At 36.3% G+C, this 26,449-nt stretch overlaps 2 protein-coding genes and 1 long non-coding RNA gene across 3 annotated transcripts; all 3 read right to left on the bottom strand.

Annotated features, from left to right (window-relative positions):
- Positions 1-641: 641 nt before the first annotated feature.
- On the bottom strand, positions 642-2,057 carry LOC138316423 (glutamic acid-rich protein-like). The gene has a single exon (XM_069258117.1). The coding sequence runs from the start codon at positions 2,055-2,057 to the stop codon at positions 642-644; it is 1,416 nt and encodes a 471-aa protein (XP_069114218.1).
- Positions 2,058-2,519: 462 nt separating this feature from the next.
- Positions 2,520-3,032, bottom strand: LOC138316422 (DNA ligase 1-like). Its single transcript, XM_069258116.1, has one exon. It carries the CDS (start codon positions 3,030-3,032, stop codon positions 2,520-2,522), a length of 513 nt encoding a protein of 170 aa, XP_069114217.1.
- A 10,174-nt stretch (positions 3,033-13,206) lies between these two features.
- On the bottom strand, positions 13,207-23,983 carry LOC138314368 (uncharacterized). The gene is made up of 6 exons (XR_011207364.1): positions 23,739-23,983; positions 23,458-23,551; positions 22,787-22,909; positions 21,056-21,140; positions 15,604-15,692; positions 13,207-15,042 (listed from the first exon to the last, which is right to left on the bottom strand). It is a non-coding gene; the product is annotated as an uncharacterized lncRNA (long non-coding RNA).
- Between the last annotated feature and the right edge of the window lie 2,466 nt (positions 23,984-26,449).

Genomic DNA, 26,449 nt, shown 5'->3' with positions numbered 1-26,449 from the left:
ATATTTGTCAACATATTCTACTATTGAACTCTCATCATCGTTAGGATACTTTGGTGCATCTTTTGTCCACAGAAGCATGTGTATGTGTGGTGAACCTCTATTTTGGAACTCAACTCTTCTAAAAACATCTGTTACAGTTCCGATAGGGTTGTGATCATTTTTCAAGAAAGATGTGATGAATTCGCGTACTCTGTTGTCAAAAAATCTGGCACTGGTCACGGGATCCTTTTTGACCAAGTTGGTTTTTCTGTTCCAGTCCATTGATTCAAGGTCTTCATCTGACAGAATAGTACCATCTAGTGTTGCCAGTGTTCTCAAAAGGTCTGGCCATCTTGTGTCAGCTGATGACAATGACATGAACCACGTAGGTAGACCAAGCTGTCGTATCATGGCAAATGCATCTTTTTTCTTAGATGACAGGTATGCAGGGGAGTTTCTCAATGTTCTAAAAATGTAGTAGCCTTCGTTTAGTCTGACAATTTCATTTGCAGATGAACTGATTTCTAACTTGTCCAGCAGTTATCTTTTTTCCTTCTGATTTACATCTTCTAACAGCAAGATTGACCTTGTCACTAACTTGCTTGATCTGGATTTTCTTCAATTTGAAAAAGATATTTGGAACAGACTGAGCAGCTCTTCTGTCAACACTTCTCAATTCCCCATTTTGCAATGTCACTGTAATGTACATTTTTGTGTCTCTTTTCATTGTCCAATCTTCGCTGTCCACAGAAAATTGAAGGAAAGCAAAGGTACTCTGCATCTTTGTCTTCATATAAGCTAATAGGTTTCTGGTTTTCTCCTGGAGCAAATACATATATTTTGTTTGTGTCAAAATCTGTGTCATCCACTAATGTATCTGTATTGCCCTGAGTTCCATCATCTGCAGAAATTTCACAAAAATCATCAGATGCCTCCTCAGAATCTCTGTCATCTTTTGAACGAGAACTTCCTGTTAATTCTGTGATAAGCTCATCATTGGCTTCTGTGATTCTTTTCTCCCATGTTTCATCAATTTTGATGTTTTCACTTTTGTATAATTCACTGTTTTCCATCAACCATTTTAGAGCTTTGAGCACAACCTTGGGGCGAATGTTTTCAGAAAAACATGATGACTTGTGAGATAACCGTTTCTTTAATTTCACTGCAATTGTTACATGTTCATCCACTTGCCTCGGAAGTGCGTTAATAGTAGGTTGTATGTCAACAGGTACATTAACAATATTTCCTTTCGCAGATAATTGACCTCCTCTGGGAAGTTCACGTATTTGCATAAAAGGTATCCGTTGTGATATCAACCTTTCTTCTAGTGGATGCAAATTCAGAACCTCGGGCTTTTTGGGCCACAACATCCCATTTTTTACTGACAATTTTGGTACCTTCTCTTCTTTTAATGATGCCAGACAAGTGGAACAAAGCCATTGTTTTCCATCAACAGATGTAAGATCAGTACATAGTTGTCTGCTCTCCAATGTAATGTGGGCCTTGTCAAGTTGGACAACACTTTTGCGAAACCATGTTTGATGACAACAGGAGCAAGCATATATTGGGCCATTTGCTACTCTAGCATGAAACTTTACAATCGATTCATCAATTGTACAACCTATGTGTCTTTTTTTGTTTAGTAATCTTTCATGGTCTACCAATGCAAACGTTTTTCTTTTTGTAGCTTTAGAAAGTTTGTCTCTACACCTCTCCATTTGTCGGTGAACTTTCCGATTTTCTTGCTTTTTTAATCTTTCTTTTTCCAACTGCAAAGGATTCTTCCTTAAAAGCCTTTTCATTTCTATTTCAAGATCACAATATTCCTTTCGTTGTCTAGCCTTTATCTTGGCTTTAAGTGTGCTTTTTCTTTCTTTTTGTTTTGTTTCTAATTCTTCTCTTGATCTCTGTTTTGCTTTAAGTTCAGACTCTCTAAATTCCTTGTTTTGTCTGGCCTTTGTCTTAGCTTTAAGTGTGCTTTTTCTTTCTTTTTGTTTTGTATCTATTTGTTCTCTGGATCTCTGTTTTGCTTTAAGTTCAGACTCTCTAAATTCCTTGTTTTGTCTGGCCTTTGTCATAGCTTTAAGTGTGCTTTTTTCTTTCTTTTTGTTTTGTATCTATTTGTTCTCTGGATCTCTGTTTTGCTTTAAGTTCAGACTCTCTAAATTCCTTGTTTTGTCTGGCCTTTGTCATAGCTTTAAGTGTGTTTTTTTCTTTCTTTTTGTTTTGTTTCTATTTCTTCTCTTGATTTCTGTTTTGCTTTAAGTTCAGACTCTCTAAATTCCTTGTTTTGTCTGGCCTTTGTCTTAGCTTTAAGTGTGATTTTTCTTTCTTTTTGTTTTGTTTCTATTTCTTCTCTTGATCTTTGTTTTGCTTTAAGTTCAGACTCTCTAAATTCCTTGTTTTGTCTGGCCTTTGTCATAGCTTTAAGTGTGTTTTTTCTTTCTTTTTGTTTTGTTTCTATTTCTTCTCTTGATCTCTGTTTTGCTTTAAGTTCAGACTCTCTAAATTCCTTGTTTTGTCTGGCCTTTGTCTTGGCTTTAAGTGTGCTTTTTTCTTTCTTTTTGTTTTGTTTCTATTTCTTCTCTTGATCTCTGTTTTGCTTTAAGTTCAGACTCTCTAAATTCCTTGTTTTGTCTGGCCTTTGTCATAGCTTTAAGTGTGCTTTTTCTTTCTTTTTGTTTTGTTTCTATTTCTTCTCTGGATCTCTGTTTTGCTTTAAGTTCAGATTCTCTAAACTCCTCACATTGTCTAGCCTTCTTAATTCTTTTGTGGTTGTTTTCTCGATCTTTCAATTTATATTCTGGATTTTCTCTAGCTTTTTGTTTGCTCTCTACACAACAGCGATTTTGTCTTTCCCTAAAACTTGAACATTCCCTTCTTTTCTGCATATAGTGTTTCATATACATTTTTCTCTTTGCTGATGATTGTTCCTCTTTCAATAATGCCTTTTCATTTTGAAAGTCAAAGTATTTGTCAAGCAATGATTTTCTCCCTGAAGTCTGTTTGGAAATAGTAACTGGTTGAATTTCAAACTGGCAGTGACTGTTCATGGAGATATTTGCACTTCGATAGTATGAAAACATGAAATCGACCAAATGTTGTGTATTTTGAAAATTCATTTCAACTGCTCTTCCATCAACACATGATAGGCCATCTGAACCATGGGAGTGTGAATCAAATATTGACGGGTTTTTGTTGCTATCTAGATACAAAGCTGAACAAATCCCTCCAACAATAATAAGACCTTCATTGTGATTAGAAAATAATCTGTCAACACCTTCCTGTAGGTTCAAGCTATCTTGTGAATCATTCCAATCAGAATGTGTAACACAGCCATATATCTGATCATGGTACTGAACTTTAAAGTTTTTACCCGACAGGGAAACAATCAAAGGTAGCTCTTTAAACTGAAGCATTTTTGAAACAAATGTGTTTGTTGATTTTAATTCTGCCATTCTTATTCTGAATAACTCATCACCAGCTAAGAGAATATCATCAACGTTTTGACGTTTTGATGTTTGGTAATGCTCATTTTTACAGAGATCAGTGAAACTAAACTGTTGCAAGTACACTGCATTCCTCTTGAAACTGTTGGAAATATTTCACTTGCTTGGTGAACTGAACCAAAGTTCATTTTCGTGGTTAGTGAAGACTCATTTGGCATGTTAATCGTGCCTGAAGGCTCATTTAGCAAGTTCATGGCGCCCGAAGGCAGTTCATACAACGCTTTGGCGCCCGAAGGCAGTTCATACAACTTTTTGGCGCCCGAAGGCAGTTCATACAAGTTTTTGGCGCCCGAAGGCAGTTCAGACAAGTTTTTTGGCGCCCGAAGGCAGTTCAGGCAAGTTTTTGGCGCCCGAAGGCAGTTCAGGCAAGTTTTTGGCGCCCGAAGGCAGTTTAGGCAAGTTTTTGGCGTCCGAAGGCTGTTAAGACAAGTTTTTGGCGCCCGAAGGCTGTTCATACAAGCTATAGGCGCCCGAAGGCAAACATGGTACCCTTTTTAAGGAGGCGGTATCCCCCCGTCTCATGGTCCTGTTTTTACTGTGGCCAGGATCCACAAGTCTAACAGGTCCGTCACTCGTCACACAGTCACTCGTAATGTCATAGGTACTATTTTTTACGTGGCCAGTATCCACGAGTCTATTTCTGTTGTTCTTCTTCGCCAGGGAAGTCTTCCATGTCTTTTTACGAGGCATCTTTCTGCAAAATATAAAAAGCGACCTTTTTATCAAATGCAATGTCCAAATTATCTTAATAACAAACTATATGTATTAGTCATAATCAGAAACCTCCCTTTTTAATAAGAGAAAACCTGGGAAATAAAATTCAGCCAGGAAAAGTGACAATTACATATTGACTCCTAGCGTTGGATACCGGTATTTGATACCGCTATCGCATCGCTACTCATTTTAAACTAGAAATATGTCTGTTAGATATCAAGTGCTCACGAACTACTTCCTAAAACCCTCATTTCCCGTACATGTACATATATATATATGGCCTTTGCTACAAGATATTTTGCACACAACAAATAAGATAGTTACATCTTACATGTAGGAACTTAACTGCTGGTAAAAATTCTATAAAAATGAAAAGGAAAGTATAAACACACATAATAACCTGCGGATATATCCACAACCCTGTATGAAATAAATCAAATATAAACCATTTAAATAATGCTGTAAATTTGTCCGCTGTCTTTGGCTAGTACTCAAAAGTCATCCGTTTCATTCCTTTCATTTAAATTTATTGGCTAAATAAAAAATTCAGGTTAACTTCAAGCTGCACATCATACAAATACTTGTATCGGTCTTGAAATTCTAAGCATTTTATGGACTTCGGATTGTAACAGAAGTTTATAAAGTCTACAAGATGCTTTGAATATCGTGACCAATACAGAAAATGTTAATACATAATGTAGTTATTCATTCACAGTTGGTGTATCACTAAATCATCACAAAATCTATTAAACAGGATTGACTGGATTAGACAGTGACTTCCTGTATGGTGTATGCAATTTGAATTAGTGCATATATAGAAGAATTACACAAGACTTCACAACAGACAGCGAAAACATAGTATTATGGTACATAATCATTTAAAAAAGTATTCAAAAATTTCTAAGGAAATCCACATGTAAAGTGACTAAATGAAGCCAGAAGACAATTACAGTGGTTATAGCAACTTGACCTTTAAATGTATTACAATTCTGTTTAATAATGAAAACACATTGTCCGCACAATAACTAAATAGTATTTTCTTATATACCGGGTAATTGCAATGATGAAGCATTTAATTGCAATGTTTAAGCAAATGCAATCAGGGTTTGCGTTTATGGTGTCCCCATATCCTAACCATGGAACAAGAGATCCCAAAGGGATCTTAGCGCCCACCAAAGAATGATTTATGTCTGACAATGGAAAGAGGGATCTTTTCCCCGCTTTTCAAACTTTTTCAAACATACTACACATAAATTTGAGACAAGATCGCTTCAGAACTTTCTAAGGAATAGTTGACCAATCAATTACAATTCAAAATGCAATATGCATAACTAGGGCCCTATAGCTAGGGGAACCTACAAATGAAATTTGAGACAGATCCATTCAGTACTTTTTGAGAAATAGCGATAACAAACTTTAACTAATCAAAATCTAAGATGGCTTCCTGGCGGCCCTGAGAAATAGTGATAACAAACTTTAACAATCAAAATCAAAGATGGCTGTTTGACGCCCATCTTGTTGACCAATCAGTCCCAAAACGCAATATGCACAACAAGGGGCCCTAGGGCAACCTACATATGAAATTCGAGAATGATCACTTCAGTACTTTCTGAGAAATAGTGATAACAAGAATTGCTAACGGACGGACAGACGAATGGCATTTCTAAAATTTAAACTACCTTTTAAAAATAAATACAATGTTTTTTATTTCATTTGTGTTTCTTTTCCACGTCAATCCTCTTTTCATATTTGCCGCCAAAAAACAAATAAGAAGCGGTAACAGGAACGATTTACGCATCTCACACTCCCAAGCTGATGGTTTGTGGGTAATGCACACGCAAGATTATTCAAGTTAACAACAAAATGGCTACTGCAGCATGCACTAAGCTTGGCCTATCTACAATCTCAACTCTGTTGTATACCTGATTGCAAGTTATGTAACATTAATTTAGTGAAATGGGAATCTAATAAAGCTTTGATTACAATGTGATTGCTGATAACAAAGTGCAGTATTAGCAAACTAGAGGTAGGTATAGGAACTCAGTAGAGGTTTGACTTCTTTACCTGTGCTCCAATTAGTAGATTACGGTCGGGTTATGTCACAGTTGAGTGAATCTTTTATTTGGCGTGGGGTGTGTTCTACCAATTAGTGTCACTGACCCTAGCTAATATACACTTTATTGAGGGCTGGCCATCAAATAATACACACACATACACAAGTCTGATGGGCAGTGGTAGTAAAAATGTGAAGCGTCAGATTGACGCACGGCATGCACAGCTCGTGCGTCAGAATAAATTTTGCTGTGCAATGACCCGAGGTCTCAGGTTAATGGATGCCCTGTATATGTAGAGTTGGAAAACATTCTCATAAACAGAAAACGGAAATCTCAACAAGATCCAGCATAAACCTTCCAATTTAATTCTTAAGTGAATCAAACATTTACATTTTGGCCTGAATCTTAACTTAAAAGCAGTTTTACGTGACCATTTGCTTCAGAACTTTCTGCCTGTTGACAGAGAATGACGTTGAGGTATACTTTGTAGCCGCCGTCACATATCTTTGCATAAAGTGAAAGTAGAAGTATTTTATGCTAAATATTGTTTTTCTTGTTATAAACTCAATACTAGTAATTCAGCAAGGCTATCATTCTAGTATAAAAATGGTTTCAAGCCGTACAGTAAGTCAATAATGTGCACAATAAGCATTTTAAAAACTTAAGTTAACACACGATATTGATAGCCTGTTGGGTCAGGGGAGATAACTCTTTCGCCGTTAAGATATCCTTTAATTATATACATGGCATCTAAACTGCATTCATAACAATCATGTATTTATATTTGGTAATAGTTAAAAAAACAATAAACAAACAATGGATTAACTTGCAGCAGCTCTCAGAATAGCTTTGCCTAAATTTACATTATTCTGAAGGTGACTGATAGGGAAAGGTTGTAGTGTAAAAATTATAGGCACTTATAGCATGTAACAAACATATTGCACCCAAGTCATGAGTTATACTGGTATCCTCACTTTTTCAAAAGTGCGAGTACAATATTAAATTGTCAATTTAATAGAAATTCGGGAGCTTAAAAACCTAATACAAAACATATTGTTGAAACAATATTTGACAGATCCATGCTGTATTGCCATTTATAGACTATTAATATATGATAGACAATAACTCATTTTTTATGGGGAATTATCCATGGTCTGTTGTGAAGTAGGCTTTGGCCCTGGAACAAAGAATCAACAATTCGGCGTTTTTTTTCAACCAACTAATGTCCAAAAAATATCCAAGAGAATTAATCATGGCAGGAATGACGTACAATGTCAAAGAGAAAACTGTTGAAATATATATAATCTCAATTCGAGAAAAAATACAATAAAAACATCTAGAATTAAAGTTTTTAGATGTTATTTGCACAGACTTATTCTTGAAACGGCATGCCATCCTTGCCATGTTACCTTGTTGCATATATCCCACAATTCTATCAACTTCCGGTTTGTTAAGGATATTCTTAGCTGAGTTTATCTCCCTTACCTTACAGAGATACATAGACAATATTTTGAGTTCAAATCCCAATTCTTGCCTAATTGATTTTTTTAAAACTATTTTTTAACTATTTTTTTTTTTTACACCTGGCTTTCTGTCTTAATAACTTTCAAATAAATATTTTTGTATTGAAAAGTTTTTAAAGAAAAAATTAAAAGAAGAACAGAATGACAATTCTACAAATAACTAAAAAATATTTATTCAAATGTAACTATGCATAGCCAAACTGACTCCGCCTCCCAAAGTCTCATGAGTCACAGAATTCACAATTTATGCAAAGCATCTTAAGACCTATCAGTTTCGTGTGACTAAATCTAATTGTAATCATATCTTCTAAATTGAAAAGAAGAATTTAAAGAATTTTCTGTCATTTTGACCTTTTTGACCCCCGTCCCCTGAAGCCCCTGGGCCATAACATGGCTCAATCTAGAAGTGATGTTCCAACTGTCATCTCACTATGATAATTCAAAAGTCAATCAGGTGTGACATATTGAATACACAAAAATGAACAAAATATTTGTTTTTCCTCTTTTCATCATAACTGAAGTAAATTTTCATCCCCTCCCCAGGGAAGAATTGGAGACCCTGGGGTGATGAAATTCACAGATATTTTGTCTACCAAACTAGAAGTCCGGTCAGGGTCCAGTGATATTTATGAAGATTTACACATTTTTTATCTTAAGGAGAATAATTTGGGTTCCGATCAAACCTTGGCATGTCAGGAAATGAAGATGTTTTGAAATTTAAGCCATTTTGACCCATTTTGGCAGCCCGCCCCTTCTGGTCCCCTGGGGGTCAACCAACGTACCAACAAGGAGTATGGTGTTAAAACGGCGCTATTTCAAGGTTAGTAATTCAAACACCCATGTTTGACTCATTTCCTATTAATCACTACTCGCCAAATAATGTTCACGTGTTTTTCCATCTATATAGATATATAGTAAATTGTAACCCTCACCCAGGGAAAAATCTGAGATCCACAGAGGGCATGAAATTCACATGTAATTTGTAGTAAAGGGCTCATAACATCTTCCAATCTATGAAGAGTATTTAGTTCCATCAAATCTGTGAATTCAGAAGAAGATTTTTGAAGTTTTAGCCTATTTGACCCCTTTTTGGCCCGGCCCCTCAGGCCCCTGGGAGTCGGCCAGGAACCAATATGGATATGACGATAAAATGCTATCTCAGGCTAATAATTCTAACCCAGTTTGACTAATTTCCTATGAAAAAATAAGCAAATAACATTCATAAATGTGTTTTTCCTATATAAACTATAGTAAAACTTGACCCCCTCCCCAGGGGGAAACACAAGACCCTAGGGTCATATAATTCACAAATTTTTGTAAAGGACCTTAAAACCTTTCCATCTATGAAGAGTATTTGATTCTACCAGTTCCAGAATTTCAGAAGAAGATTTTTGAAGTTTTAGCTTATTTGACCCCTTTTGGCCCCACCCATAAGGCCCCTGGGAGTCAGCCATGGAAAATTTGTTTATAGGATTCAATGACCATTTCATAGGGATAATTCTGATAACATTTGACTCATTTCCTTTTACAAATGACCAAATAATGCTCAAAAATGTGTTTTCCCTATATAAACTATAGTAAACTTAACCCCCCTCCCCAAGGGGAAACCTGAGACCCCAGGGTCATATAATTCACAATTTTTGTAAAGGACCTTTAGACCTTTCTATCTATGAAGAGTAATTGATTCCATCACATCTGTGAGTGGAGAAGAAGATTTTTGAAATTATAGTCAATTTTAACCTCTTTTGGCCCCTCCCACAGCCCCCAGGGAGTTGGGGACCATATAATTCACAATTTTGATTGGCCTTATAGCCTTAGAAGGTTTGTGCAAAATTTCATTGAATTTGCTTCAGTGGTTTTTTGAGAAGAAGTCGAAAATGTAAATTGTTTACGGACATACAACGGACGACGGACGACGCACGATGGACGACGGACGACGCACGACGGACGACGGACGACGACGGACAAAAGGCGATTAGAATAGGTCACTTGAGACTTCGTCTCAGGTGACCTAAAAAGGCCAAAAGACCAACTTTGAGGCAACCATGTTATCTCAGGTAGTGGAAGTAAAATGTTTTACTTTTAAAGCCTTTAATCATCAATGGTATTGTTGAAATTATCTTAAACAATCCAAAAAAAAGCATATTTGGCTGTTACAAAGGACATACTTATGCTATTTTCATGTTGTCATACTTCTTCCGTGTTGATTTCAACTTATATTTTTGGCAATCTGTGCTGTCCTTATAACGCAATCTGTGCTGTCCTTATAACGTTCTTGCAATACAATAATTTTCTACTATCTCATGATAACCATGAAAGTTTATATTTGGTTTCAAAGTTAGCAAATTATGCAAATATCCCTATTTTTCTGATTTTTTTGGGGTCGAGAAAAACACTTTCCCAAATTTTTATTTGTGGCGACTTTTTTTCTTGTATAAAACAAGAGGCCCATGGGCCTTAACGGTCATCTGACTCATGGCACAAAACAACAAAGTCACAGTATAAAGTATTGGTTAACGATTAATATAAACAATACAAGGAACTCCCTAGTTGAATATGTAAGTTTCTGAAAAAGGTAAATGTCATTTGTTGAACAAACTTGGTAGCCCTTCATCCAAATATGGTCGAAACCCATTCAAGGATTAATATAAGGAGGAGTCAGATTTAAAGCCATTTCAGCAAAGCTCCCATTTTGGACCTCGGTCATACTATCCCCATGGGTCTTACCTCGGTCCTTTATAAAATATGATTGTCCTTACCTAAAGTTCCCCTTCTGAATCAATTAAAACCACTATAGACCAATTTTCATTGAGATCGGAGACTGAAACCTTAAAACAGGAAGTGGGCCAGCGGCCATCTTGGAATACCAAGATCTTTACGAAAATGTTTGCATGTTGTTCGGCATCAATTAAAACCCCTATAGACCAATTTTCATTAAGATCAGAGACTGAAACCTTAAAACAGGAAGTGGGCCAGCGACCATCTTGGAATACCAAAATCTTTACGAAAATGTTTGCATGTTGTTCAGCATCAATTAAAACCCCTATAGACCAATTTTCATTGAGATCGGAGACTGAAACCTTAAAACAGGACGTGGGCCAGTGGCCATCTTGGAATACCAAAATCTTTACGAAAATGTTTGCATGTTGTTCGGCATCAATTAAAACCCCTATAGACCAATTTTCATTGAGATCGGAGACTGAAACCTTAAAACAGGAAGTGGGCCAGCGGCCATCTTGGAATACCAAGATCTTTACGAAAATGTTTGCATGTTGTTCGGCATCAATTAAAACCCCTATAGACCAATTTTTATTGAGATCGGAGACTGAAACCTTAAAACAGGAAGTGAGCCAGCTAAAATTAAGAAAATTTGCCCTTTGGGGCCCCACCCCTCAGTTCCTAGGGTTCAGACCAGACTCATTTATATAAAATATAATTGAATATAGAAGGAGGAGTAGGACTTTAAAGCTAAAATTAAGAAAATTTCCCCATTTGGGGCCCCACCCCTCAGCCCCTAGGGGTTGGACCACGCTCATTTACATCAATATGATTATCCTTCCCCAATAATGTTTTACACTAAATATAGATGAAATCCATCCAAGGATGAAGGAGGAGTAGGATTTTAAAGCTAAAATTAAGAAAATTTCCCCATTTGGGGCCCCACCTCTCAGCCCCTAGGGGTTGGACCACGCTCATTTACATCAAATATGATTATCCTTCCCCAATAATGTTTTACACTAAATATAGATGAAATCCATCCAAGGATGAAGGAGGAGTAGGATTTTAAAGCTTAAAATAAAGAAAATTTTGCCCTTTGGGGGCCCCACCCCTCAGCACCTAGGGGTTGGACCACGCTCATTTATATAAAATATGATTGTCCTCGTCCCAAATAATGTTTCACACCAAATATGGATGAAATCCATCCAAGGATGAAGGAGAAGTAGGATTTTAAAGCTAAAATTAAGAAAATTTGCCTTTTTGGGGCCCTACCCCTCAGCCCCTAGGGGTCGGACCAGGCTCATTTATATAAAATATGATTGTCCATCCCAAATGATGTTTCACACCAAATATGGATGAAATCCATCCAAGGATGAAGTAGGAGTAGGTTTTTAAAGCTAAAATTAAGAAAATTTGCCCTTTTGAGGCCCCACCATTCAGCCCCTAGGGGTCGGACCAAGCTCATTTATATAAAATATGATTGTCCTTCATCAATAATGTTTCACACCAAATATGGATGAAATCCATCCAAGGATGAAGGAGGAGTAGGATTTTAAAGCTTAAAATAAGAAAATCGCCCTTTTGGGGCCCCACCCCCTCAGCCCTAGGGGTCACACCTATCTCAAATATATAAAATATGAAATGTCCTTACCTAATGATGTTTCACACTAAATATGGATGAAATCCATCCAAGGATGAAGGAGGAGTAGGATTTTAAAGCTAAAATAAGAAAATTTTGCCCTTTTGGGGCCCAACCCTCAGCCCCCTAGGGGTCGGACAGGCTCATTTATATAAAATATGATTGTCCTTCCCCAATGATGTTTCAAACCAAATATGGATGAAATCCATCCAAGGATGAAGGAGGAGTAGGATTTTAAAGCTAAAATTGTGAAGAAACAATTGCCCTTTTGTGGCCCCGCCCCTCTGACCTAGGGGTCGGACCAGGCATCATTTATATAAAATATGATTGTCGGTCCTTCATCCAATAATGTTTCACACCAAATATGGATAAGGGAGGGAGTAGGATTTTAAAGCTTAAAATAATGAAATTCGCCCTTTTGGGGCCCCCACCCCTCAGCCCCTAGGGGTCAAAAAGGATTTTAAAGCTAAAATAAGAAAATTTGCCCTTTTGGGGCCCCTCCCCTCAGCCCCTAGGGGTCGGACCAGGCTCATTTATATAAAAATATGATTGTCCTTCCCCAATGATTGTTTCAAACCAAATATGGATGAAATCCATCCAAGGATTGAAGGAGGAGTAGGATTTTAAAGCTTAAAATAAGAAAATTTGCCTTTTGGTGCCCCACCCCTCAAGCCCCTAGGGGTCGGACCAGGCTCATTATATAAAAATATGATTGTCCTTCCCCTAATGATGCTTCAAACCAAATATGGATGAAATCAGATCTGTATTGAAAAACAAAGAAAAAATTCTGTTGCAATTATTTTGGGGTAACACCCTATCTTTACTGGACTAACAGAATTTTCTGATAAAAAGTACATGTACACATACATGATGATGTATAAACACTACATCTTGGTTACTGGTTTTAAGTTTCAGAAAGTGTCCTCCAAGACGTTCTGAGAAATAACAGGAATTGTTAACAGAAGACTGGTGACAGACCAGGGATGAAAGGGATTTGAACTGCCAACTACATATACAATGTACCTGATGATGACATTACTAGTATAAAGAAAACAAAGATTTCCCAAGAGTTAAGTTTTAATTGTACAATTTTATTTTGTTAAAAAACATCAAATATACATAAACATATTGATCCATTACAGACAGTTACATATTTTATGTATCTCTATTTACCAAGCACATTTTTTTCTGCATGGTTTTTTCAGTTATATGTTTTTCTTTTTTTTTCTATGTCCTTTTAAATATATTTTTTTAGATATGTAATAGACTTATATTAATGACTGTTAAAACATTGTTAAAGAGACAATACGATCTAAGAGTACATTCAAACTTGCACATATTTCGGATACAAACCAGTTCTAATGGAAATAAGATTATATGGTTAACTGTGATATGTCAGAAAAGCCCACTGTAGTCAAATGTTTTTGAACTGTTCAATCGCCATTACACATAGCCTTGTATGCCGAACCCTGACCCTTGCCTGTGTTGTACAGATTTTTTTGTCTTGAAGTTCTCAAAACGTTCTCACAGTTGTGTTAACATTATAAGATGCATGTTCTTGTCTAAAAATAATTTCATCAACTTCTCAGTGGTTATGCATTGCTTTTGTTTAACGTGCGTGACTTTGACTCGGGCAAGGGTACAGCGTATATGTTGTACCTGCTTAATCCTTTTGATCAACGATTTGGAATTTCAATGATATTAATTAAAATACTTAACAATGTTGTGGAATATGTCACTATTTCTTGTCATATGTTTCATAAGGATTGTAGAACAATACATTTATGTCATACTTTGCTTCGTGGTTATGTTACGAATTAGCCTCACTGAATTGTCCCTTTAATACATGTATAAACAATTTATCTTACAGACTAAAACGTCTTCCAAAAACTAAATGTACTAAAAATCACACCAAGACAAAGTACAATCTTCACAAAACTACATTAAATATCATTAATCTATACAAATCTATTCAAACTACTGTCATTCAAACAACAAATACACTCTCTTAAATACATCATACTCACATGATTTGTATCGTGTTTTCACATCATTTATAAACTTAATTCTCTTAGAAATTATGTATGTAGACATAAATTTCTGACATCAATATGAAATGGGGACAAGACATGACAGAATGCCACAGAATGGGAGCTTCGCTACCCCGGTATCACTATATTACCATCCATACAGAAATTCCTGGTGAGAAATCCGAAATGAAGATTTAAAGGCTTAAAATTAATTTACTGTAAACCAACTTGTTTTCATGGCAAGTTCATTTCACATTTTCATGCTTGGTAACATTTTATGGCGGTTAACATGTAAAACTCTCTATTGTAGTAAAAGTTGAATTTTCTTCACAGAGATTTATTTTTGGAGATCTAATAGCCAGCGAAACAGGCAAAAATAAATCGCACGTGAAAATGAATTGGTTTACAGTTATGAAAAATAATTCCAATATATGCTTCATACAGTTAAGTTACTGAATTAAAGTACTAATTAAACAGCATTTTCATATACATTTTTTTGTATTGGTATAAAAATTTTGGTGAAATATTCTGGATTAAAAAAAGGCCATTCCTGCAGGTGTAAGACAAGTTTTTATGCTAATTAATTGATTAAAAGAAAATGAAAAAAATCCACACATAAAAACAAGTAGCGTTCCATACATAATGTGTCCTCAAGATCAGGCTGTCGATCTTGATCTTATATACCCCAGAGATAGACGCCTGGTGAAGATAGACATAGGCGGTGATAATGGCTTCTAGTACGTAGCAGTTAATTAGCCTTGTCCTTGTTAATTAGCCCCGTCATATATAGTAAAGTAACACATGTTGTCATCAGTATCAATTCTCTATTCATATCTGATTCTTATCTCTCTCTTTTGTCTACAGAAACAAGCTCCTCTGAAAACAAATAAATATTTCACTACAATAATGGTCCTAATTTACTCATTGAAAAAAAAGCAACAAATTTTAACATTGGACAAGTTGCCCTTTAATATAGCTATATAATTATATTTCATGTAATTATCACTCTAACAAACTGTTACAAAACATAGAGTGTGTGATGCATACATATATATGATGCTTCAGACCAATAAAAGAACCAACATACCTTTGAGATAGAGGAAAATCAATGTTAGATGAAATATGATGTATTTTGAAAACAGCCACAGATCAATGTTGTGTTTAAAACTTTCAGGTTATATCAGAATTCCTATTCAAAACGTGTGACCACAATCATAAAATTTTCAACTACTCCAAATCAAAAATTGACTATATGCAATATGCATAACTATAGACACCTAGGATAACCTATGCATGAAAATCTCTGCAACAATATTTGAGAAATAACAGCAACAAGAATTTTACAAATTATGAATGAATGGCAGAACAACAAAGAAAAGAGATTCAAATTACCCATCAATATTTAGTAAAGGCTAATGAAAAGTTCTGTTTACTTACCAATCCTTACTTGTGTCATTGTGTTCCTCTTTCCTTCATTATCTACATATTCCCGGTTATCAAGTCTGCCCTCAATATAAATCCTTGACCTTCAAAAAGGAATGAAATTTTAAAGACAATAGTTTTTCACTATGAAAAACTATAAGGAATAAAGTAAAGGACCAAGTTATTCCCTGTCACAAAGACACACAAGGGAATGAGTGAGGTACATTATATATATATAGGGCTATAGTTATAACCTTGGTAAGATATCATCTATCACAAAGAGACACTAGGGAATGAGTCAGGTACATTATGTAGGGCTATAACCTAGGTAAGATATCACCTATCATAAAGAGACACTAGGGAATGAGTCAGGTACATTATGTAGGACTATAACCTAGGTAAGATGTCACCTATCTCAAAGAGACACTCTGGAATGAGTGAGGTACATTATGTAGGGCTATAACCTAGGAAAGATATCACCTATCACAAAGAGACACTCTGGAATGAGTGAGGTACATTATGTTGGGCTATAACCTAGGTAAGATATCACCTATCACAAAGAGACACTCTGGAATGGGTGAGGTACATTATGTAGGACTATAACCTAGGTAAGATGTCACCTATCACAAAGAGACACTAGGGAATGAGCGAGGTACATTATGTAGGGCTATAACATAGGAAGATATCACCTATCACAAAGAGACACTCTGGAATGAGTGAGGTACATTATGTTGGGCTATAACCTAGGTAAGATATCACCTATCACAAAGAGACACTCTGGAATGGGTGAGGTACATTATGTAGGACTATATTCTAGGTAAGACATAACCTATCACAAAGAGACACTAGGAATGAGCGAGGTACATTATGTAGGATTATAACCTAGGTAAAATGTCACCTATCACAAAGAGACACTCTGGAATGAGTGAGCTACATTATGTAGGACTATAATCTAGGTAAGATGTCACCTATCACAAAGAGACACTCTGGAATGAGTGAGGTACATTATGTAGGATTATAACCTAGGTAAGATGTCACCTATCACAAAGAGACACTCAGGAATGAGTGAGGTACATTATGTAGGGCTATAACCTAGGTAAGATGTCACCTATCACAAAGAGACACTAGGGAATGAGTGAGGTACATTATGAAGGACTATAACCTAGGTAAGATGTCACCTATCACAAAGAGACATTCTGGAATAAGTGAGGTACATTATGTAGGGCTATAACCTAGGTAAGATATCACTTATCACAAAGAGACACTCAGGAATGAGTGAGGTACATTATGTAGAGCTATATTCTAGGTAAGACATAACCTATCACAAAGAGACACTAGGGAATGAGTGAGATACATTATGTATAGGACTATAACCTAGGTAAGATGTCACCTATCACAAAGAGACACTAGGGAATGAGTGAGGTACATTATGTAGGACTATAACCTAGGTAAGCTGTCACCTATCTTAAAGAGACACTCTGGAATGAGTGAGGTACGTTATGTAGAACAAAAACCTAGGTAAGATATCACCTATCACAAAGAGACACTCAGGAATGAGTGAGGTACATTATGTAGGGCTATAACCTAGGTAAGATATCACCTATCACAAAGAGACACTAGGGAATGAGTGAGGTACATTATGTAGGACTATAACCTCGGTAAGATGTCACATATCACAAAGAGACACTAGGGAATGAGTCAGGTACATTATGTAGGACTATAACCTAGGTAAGATGTCACCTATCACAAAGAGACACTCTGGAATGAGTGAGGTACATTATGTAGAACTATAACCTAGTTAAGATATCACCTATCACAAAGAGACACTCTGGAATGAATGAGGTACATTATGTAGGACTATAACCTAGGTAAGATGTCACCTATCACAAGGAGACACTCTGGAATGAGTGAGGTACATTATGTAGGGCTATAACCTAGGTAAGATATCACCTATCACAAAGAGACACTAGGAAATGAGTGAGGTACATTATGTAGGACTATAACCTCGGTAAGATGTCACATATCACAAAAAGACACTAGGGAATGAGTGAGGTACATTATGTAGGACTATAACCTAGGTAAGATGTCACCTATCACAAAGAGACACTCTGGAATGAGTGAGCTACATTATTTAGGACTATAACCTCGGTAAGATGTCACATTTCACAAAGAGACACTAGGGAATGAGTGAGGTACATTATGTAGGACTATAACCTAGGTAAGATGTCACCAATCACAAAGAGACCCTCAGGAATGAGTGAGGTACATTATGTAGAACTATAACCTAGTTAAGATATCACCTATCACAAAGAGACACTCTGGAATGAATGAGGTACATTATGTAGGACTATAACCAAGGTAAGATGTCACCTATCACAAAGAGACACTCAGGAATGAGTGAGGTACATTATGTAGGGCTATAACCTAGGTAAGATATCACCTATCACAAAGAGACACTAGGGAATGAGTGAGGTACATTATGTAGGACTATAACCTAGGTAAGATGTCACCTATCACAAAGAGACACTCTGGAATGAGTGAGGTACATTATGTAGGACTATAACCTCGGTAAGATGTCACATATCACAAAGAGACACTAGGGAATGAGTGAGGTACATTATGTAGGACTATAACCTAGGTAAGATGTCACCTATCACAAAGAGACACTCTGGAATGAGTGAGGTACATTATGTAGAACTATAACCTAGTTAAGATATCACCTATCACAAAGAGACACTCTGGAATGAATGAGGTACATTATGTAGGACTATAACCTATGTAAGATGTCACCTATCACAAAGAGACACTCAGGAATGAGTGAGGTACATTATGTAGGGCTATAACCTAGGTAAGATGTCACCTATCACAAAGAGACACTCTGGAATGAGTGAGGTACATTATGTAGAACTATAACCTAGTTAAGATATCACCTATCACAAAGAGACACTCTGGAATGAATGAGGTACATTATGTAGGACTATAACCTAGGTAAGATGTCACCTATCACAAAGAGACACTCAGGAATGAGTGAGGTACATTATGTAGGGCTATAACCTAGGTAAGATATCACCTATCACAAAGAGACACTAGGAAATGAGTGAGGTACATTATGTAGGACTATAACCTCGGTAAGATGTCACATATCACAAAGAGACACTAGGGAATGAGTGAGGTACATTATGTAGGACTATAACCTAGGTAAGATGTCACCTATCACAAAGAGACGTTCTGGATTGAGCGAGCTACATTATTTAGGACTATAACCTCGGTAAGATGTCACATATCACAAAGAGACACTAGGGAATGAGTGAGGTACATTATGTAGGACTATAACCTAGGTAAGATGTCACCTATCACAAAGAGACACTCTGGAATGAGTGAGGTACATTATGTAGAACTATAACCTAGTTAAGATATCACCTATCACAAAGAGACACTCTGGAATGAATGAGTACATTATGTAGGACTATAACCAAGGTAAGATGTCACCTATCACAAAGAGACACTCAGAATGAGTGTGGTACATTATGTAGGGCTATAACCTAGTAAGATATCACCTATCACAAAGAGACACTAGGAATGAGTGAGGTACATTATGTAGGACTATAACCTAGGTAAGATGTCACCTATCACAAAGAGACACTCTGGAATGAGTGAGGTACATTATGTAGGACTATAACCTCGGTAAGATGTCACATATCACAAAGAGACACTAGGGAATGAGTGAGGTACATTATGTAGGACTATAACCTAGGTAAGATGTCACCTATCACAAAGAGACACTCTGGAATGAGTGAGGTACATTATGTAGAACTATAACCTAGTTAAGATATCACCTATCACAAAGAGACACTCTGGAATGAATGAGGTACATTATGTAGGACTATAACCTATGTAAGATGTCACCTATCACAAAGAGACACTCAGGAATGAGTGAGGTACATTATGTAGGGCTATAACCTAGGTAAGATATCACCTATCACAAAGAGACACTCTGGAATGAGTGAGGTACATTATGTAGAACTATAACCTAGTTAAGATATCACCTATCACAAAGAGACACTCTGGAATGAATGAGGTGCATTATGTAGGACTATAACCTAGGTAAGATGTCACCTATCACAAAGAGACACTCAGGAATGAGTGAGGTACATTATGTAGGGCTATAACCTAGTAAGATATCACCTATCACAAAGAGACACTAGGAAATGAGTGAGGTACATTATGTAGGACTATAACCTCGGTAAGATGTCACATATCACAAAGAGACACTAGGGAATGAGTGAGGTACATTATGTAGGACTATAACCTAGGTAAGATGTCACCTATCACAAAGAGACACTCTGGATTGAGCGAGTACATTATTTAGGACTATAACCTGGTAAGATGTCACATATCACAAAGAGACACTGGAATGAGTGAGGTACATTATGTAGGACTATAACCTAGGTAAGATGTCACCTATCACAAAGAGACACTCTGGAATGAGTGAGGTACATTATGTAGGACTATAACCTAGGTAAGATGTCACCTATCACAAAGAGACACTCTGGAATGGGTGAGGTACATTATGTAGGACTATAACCTCGGTAAGATGTCACATATCACAAAGAGACACTAGGGAATGAGTGAGGTACATTATGTAGGACTATAACCTAGGTAAGATGTCACCTATCACAAAGAGACACTCTGGAATGAGTGAGGTACATTATGTAGGACTATAACCTAGGTAAGATGTCACCTATCACAAAGAGACACTCTGGAATGAATGAGGTACATTATGTAGGGCTTAAACCTAGGTAAGATGTCACCTATTACAATGAGACACTCTGGAATATGAGTGAGGTACATTATGTAGGACTAAAACCTAGGTAAGAAGTCTTATTGTAAGTTTTCAAACTGTTGAAAAATATTCCATAGTAACAGTAACTAATCAAAGCGAAAGTGAAAATAGTGAAAGTTAAACCCGTAAAACACTCTGATATCATTGAAATGTTCCATTTCATACAATGTTTACAATGTATTAGGTACAGTCACTAATTCAATCTGTTTAAAGTATTGATTCTTATAACCACTCTGTTCAACATCCCATATTGTGAGACACGTTGACAACATCCTATAAGGGTCATGTTCAGATGGCCTGTATACGACCTGTACCCGTAATTCAGATCAAATGCATTTTCTACACAGGTACACAAAATTATTCTGACAGTTTTTCAAAGTGTTTCATCCCCAGTCAAAATTCTGGAGACAGCAATTTGATTGGCCGTTTCCAAAGGTCACCAGCACGTGACCCCTAATGGGGTGTTGTCAGATCCTCTTATCAAACGTAGTGATAATAAGGATCTTTATTTTAATCAGATTGTCATTAATTTACTCAAGTTTCTATATGGAAAGTAGATCCCATGGCAGGAACTTTAGTTTACACTTGTTGACAGCACATAGTTTTGAATGTACAGCTACTTACCCTTTACTTAACTCTTCTAGCCTCTTCACAATGTAAGGTAGACCGGAGCAGATATTATGGAACGTTGGTTTCTCCATTCTCTCATCTGAAAAATAATGACAGTTAAGGCACAATAGCTTGTCAGTCACCATACCCCTATTGTCATAACAAGAATTGTTAACAGACGGAAGGACGGATCACAGACAGAAGGCGATATGAAAAGCCCACCATCATCAGATAAGTGGGCTAAAAAATTGATGGATTTTGAACCAAAATGACTGAGCTCTATCATCTCTTTCATGAAACTGAAAATAACAAATACATGTTTTTAAAGATGGCAGCTGTGACAGCCATCTTGAAATTCGGATCACCCAAAATCTACACTTTGTCAAAATTACCTCAGAATCATTCCATGACAGTTTCATCTCAATACCACATGTGGAACTTGACAAGACGTTTAAAATATGAAAGAGTTCTGAGCAGTGTATGACAACAGACTAAATATGAATGTTGGCTAATCTATTCTAAACCAAATCTCTTTCGCGGCTACTTAAATTTTGTGATTTCCAATTCAAAACAAGTTTGCAAAGATCAATTCAGGGCTCGACATTAACCATTGCCCAACTGCCCGGAGCAGGTCAGACCTCCTGTCGGGCAGGTCAGTTACGTCTGTGACTTGCCCGACTGGGCAGGTGGATATTTTAGTGCCATTGATACTTGTTTAGGCTGATGTAGAGTTGATATCACAGTCCTTAAGATACATTTACGGGTCGTGCAACAAAATCTGAGCTATGAAGCTGACTACACAGATTTATCGGTATAATTAGTCATGGTCAAACAGATGTTTGTACACCCATGTAGTATACACAATGTGATCATAATGTAATTTGACAGAAAGCATGGCAAAGAGCTTCAAGATTGATAACAAATGGTAGGCCTAGATCAAAAGCAATAGTATGGCAATAGTGGAAATCAAAAGTATATCATTATATGCAAGAATCAAGATTAATTATACATGACCAGCTTTTGACTGAAAATCAAGAAATTTATAAGTTCTGTTCGCCATGCCGGCTATTCACAACCTAGTCTGCTCAAATCGATCTTTCCCTATCGGTATTTCACAGTTTTTGCTTGTAGAATATTGTTAGCTAAGACACCTGTTCATCTCGTTAATATCGGATACTGTGTGGACTAAGAAGAAGAAACATCAAAGCAGATTTGAAGTGTCAGTGGAGTTATTAGGTCTGGAAGTTTCCTGATAATTATCACTTGCCCGACTGGTCAGTAGCTAGGAACAATTTATTAGGACAGGACATGTTTTGTTATATTTACTACAGTGAATTATGAATTCTTCAATATGCTCATAGAACACAAAAATTAAGAAAATAAAAAGGAATCATAAATTAATCATAAAAATAGAGAAATTGTATCATTTTTCATTAAATTTTATTGGGCAAGTCAAATTTCCAGTCGGGCAGGTAGGTTTTTGTAGTCACCTGCCCGACAGGGCAAGTCCTTAAAAAAGTTAATGTCGAGCCCTGTCAATATTAGCATATTTAAAACTTTGATGAAAATTCCTTTCAAAAATATATGGTGAAGATATTAATTCATCGGGATGAAATTTTGCAGATTTACTCTGGTCATGAAATTGGTGAAAATAAATTGCACACTAAAGAAAGATAGTTTACAGTATATATATATATATATATATATAAACTTAAGGTTCATGTGATATGACCTATAAAAACTTACTTGTTTCCCTGTTGATATATGAATAGTTTGTTACAAGTTTACACACAGCAAAGTCAGAGCTGTCTCCTCTAAACACCTTGGGATCTGTGGCAATTCTACCAAGTAAAGTTACTTTGTTGACAGCTGAAACATAACGGTTTGGTTCCATTGGTTAAATATCCAAATACAATGTAGTAATAACAGCCAGGGTCATTTAAGGATGCATCTGGTTTTAGCGGTCAATCAAACTGCATATGACTTTCCATTTTGTATTCGATGTTTGCTCTGACATTGAAAAGATAAATGTGTGTTTGCAAGTACAATGTACAAGGCTGGCGTGGCTCTATTACACCTGCCAATCGGTCAATTCTCATATCTAATAAGCCAGTTTGCAATTTTACCATCCTCAAAAAATGAATAGCTACTAACGTAGCACATAGAGTATTACACTGTGATACTCTCATCATAATCATACAGAAACTTGAGCTGGACAAGGAAACACCTAGGAGCAAAGTAATTTGGAAACATTCAGTCTGCATCTATTTATCAGACATAAAAATCTTATAATTATGATTTATCTGTACAGTTTTTACTAATACATTTAACATTTTAACATTGTACAATCCTGTTGAAAATCAATTCAGATCTCGAGCTATCTGATTACATCAAAATTAGCATTTTTGAATACTTACATTTTTCAGAGCGTTGTTGTTGGCTATGCACTTCATCTGATAGTCTGGAATCATCAGCGTCATAACAATAGCCTCTGTTCCCAAACCAGACAGTCTGAAACATTAAGCATACCAATAGTATTCCCCGTTTTTCTTGAGATTTCCTAAATTTCAACCCGAGACTCTATCTCTCATAACCTTCCAGTTGGACACCAATGTAGCAGACCTATGATTCTGTAGTGTTGAGTGCCCCAACCAGAACAGTTATACTGTTTTCAGACAAGCTTTGACAAAGCACTCACAGGCCTGTATCAAAAACTGCAGGTCCATCAGGATTTATACTTGAAATAATGACTTTAAAAAATGGTCGAACCGGTTGTTCGAATAAACAAAAACGGCTCTGGTCACCGATGATCGATCCAGTCCAATCTTGCCACACAGGTAAAATAATAGAGAGCACAGCTCAAACAGGCCAAAGGCCCTTTTGCGAAGCGAACTCTTGTGATAGAGATGTCTCGGTAACGTTTGTTTGTTTGTATCCAGTGTTGCGCCAGACAGTATGAAAAGTCACACTTATGCGTGATCACAAACAATATACTTTAAAACAAGGGACTAATGGGCCCGAATTGCTCACCTGCTATCTGGTAATCTTAGTTTATACATGTATTTAACAAATAGGAGAGTGAATAAGAATTTATATCATGCCCCAGGAGGTCAGAGGCCATATATCAGGTCTCTACGCCTCACCGTTATTAAGAAGTTGTTTCATGATTTAAGCCTATTTGACCCCTTTGACAATGAATGAAAGTCAAGGTCATAAATTTGAACACACTTGGTAGCTCTTCAACCAAGTATTTCACAGGCCCAATATCAGGTCTCTAGGCCTCTCCGTTATCAAGAAGTTGTTTAAAGATTTTAGCCTTTTTGACTCCTCTGACCTTGAATGAAGGTCAAGGTCATACATGTGAACAAAATTACTAGCCTTTCATCCCATCATGTCACAGGCCCAATATCAGGTCCCTAGGCCCCTTGGGTATTAAGAAGAAATCATTTAAAGAGTTCAGCCTATTTGACCCCTGTGATCTTGAATGAAAGTCAATGTCATCAATTTGAACAAACTTGATAGCCCTTCAACCCAGTATTTCACAGGCCCAATATCAGGTCTCTAGGTATGTCCGTTATTAAGGAGTTGTTTCAAGATGTCAGCCTATTTGATTTCTGTGACCTTGAATGAAGGCCAATGTAACTCATTAAACAAACTTCGTATCCTTTCATCCCAGCATGTCACAGGCCCAATATCAGGTCCCTAGGCCTATACTTGGGTATTGTTTAGAAATTGTTTCAAGATTTTAGCCTATTTGAATATACACAATGTACAATAACAACGCTATAATTAATTGTATTTTTTTGTCCAATATGTACTCGTGTCAAGTTTCACAAGCGCACCCGTCCCCTCGTCAGCAGTTTATTAGTTTGACGTCACAAAATCTGAACGCCCAAAGGATTTTGATGGGCACAAGATTTCGCGCCGTTATTTTTGGTAGCATTGGCACTGTTGTCCCAAATTTTTCTACTCCATCCGATTAAAAAAACAGATATTGAAGTAGTAATTTGATACTTATTCCCATTTGGAATTGATTTTGAATCTCTTATCTAAACTAACCCCCCTCGATAGTATTATTGACATGGTCTGGATGAAATATTTTATTGTTTAATCTCGTTAGAAAAATATATACAATATAGTTTTATGATTTTATAATCTTTTACAAGAGTAGCTGCTCTCTTCAGAGGCTTTGCCTTAAATTCATATTATGGATGGAAATACCTGATTGCGCAGAAAATAAAAGCTAAACAGATTCTGCTACATGTATTTTTGTGTTAAGGCCACACCAATGGGAATATACCGTAGTTCTTAGGGATTTCCCGTTGCCTAAAATAGATAAAGTTTAGTAAAAATAAAATTCTGAAGTTGATAAAAAAAAAAATGTAACATTACCGCCCCTATTTCAGATGCTCGGAAATCCGAAAGAACGAAAGTCCAAAGTCCCGAGTTTTTCCCTGTGCCCGTTGTTCTGTTTTGTGCTTTGATAGACTCGACTGAAATCCTTATCACTTGAGCGCCTGTAAACGTGGTAAGAATAACGAAAGTTTTAGCGCAAAAAATGGAACCAGATTAAGAAAAAAAAAATACGAAATGAAAAAAAATGGGGGTGTTTATGTTGCAAATGTGATAACTTTTGACAGACAGATGATGTTGTTGTTTCACCTGGTGTGTGTCATGTACCGAGGGGGGGATGATTTTGTTCGATTCTATAGTAAACGTAAAAATGACGTCTCAAAATGTGATCGATGTGTTTGGTTGCGTAGACGTTTTATAAAAATACATTTAAAATTACATGCTTCATAGATAATTTAATGCTTTTGTTTGTATAAAAAATATACGAACCTATTCCTTTTTTTTCTTTTTTTATTTCTGAATATTTGCATCAATTTCAAGGTTTTATCATTTTTTTCACCTTAACTTTATATCATGGCGAAACTGCTGGAATAAATATTTTCCTTCCCAACTTTAGGAGGTTTTTTTTGTTGTATCTGTATGTTTGTTGGTAATCAATAAAAAGAAATGGAAGCAAGGTCACAGAAACTACGCATATAAGATAAGGGGAGATCAATGCCAATTGAAATTAATATGATGATGATATTGAATTGCTGATTATATCTACTCTGTGAAAATGCTAACCTTTTTGATCTATTGTTGTTGTGGCAAATATTTTGTACAGTTCCCAATAATGTAGATCAAATGATATTTATGATTCTCTCTGTTTATGTTTTAGTAGAGTTCCACCTTGGACGAGAAATTCAAAAAAACACTGTGTGATTTACAGTATATAAATATATATGAAGATTTGATAATAAAAATTAAATGCCAAGACATGGCAGTCAGGTATTATTGTTGTTAATAAAGTGGATTTTGAATTTATAATTATATTGTGTTTTTACCTTGTTCTCTTTA

The sequence above is a fragment of the Argopecten irradians genome, chromosome 2, assembly GCF_041381155.1.
Source record: "Argopecten irradians isolate NY chromosome 2, Ai_NY, whole genome shotgun sequence".
NCBI lineage: Eukaryota > Metazoa > Mollusca > Bivalvia > Pectinida > Pectinidae > Argopecten > Argopecten irradians.
Note: the sequence above shows the minus strand (reverse complement) of the source record. Positions and strands in the feature narration are given on the sequence as shown.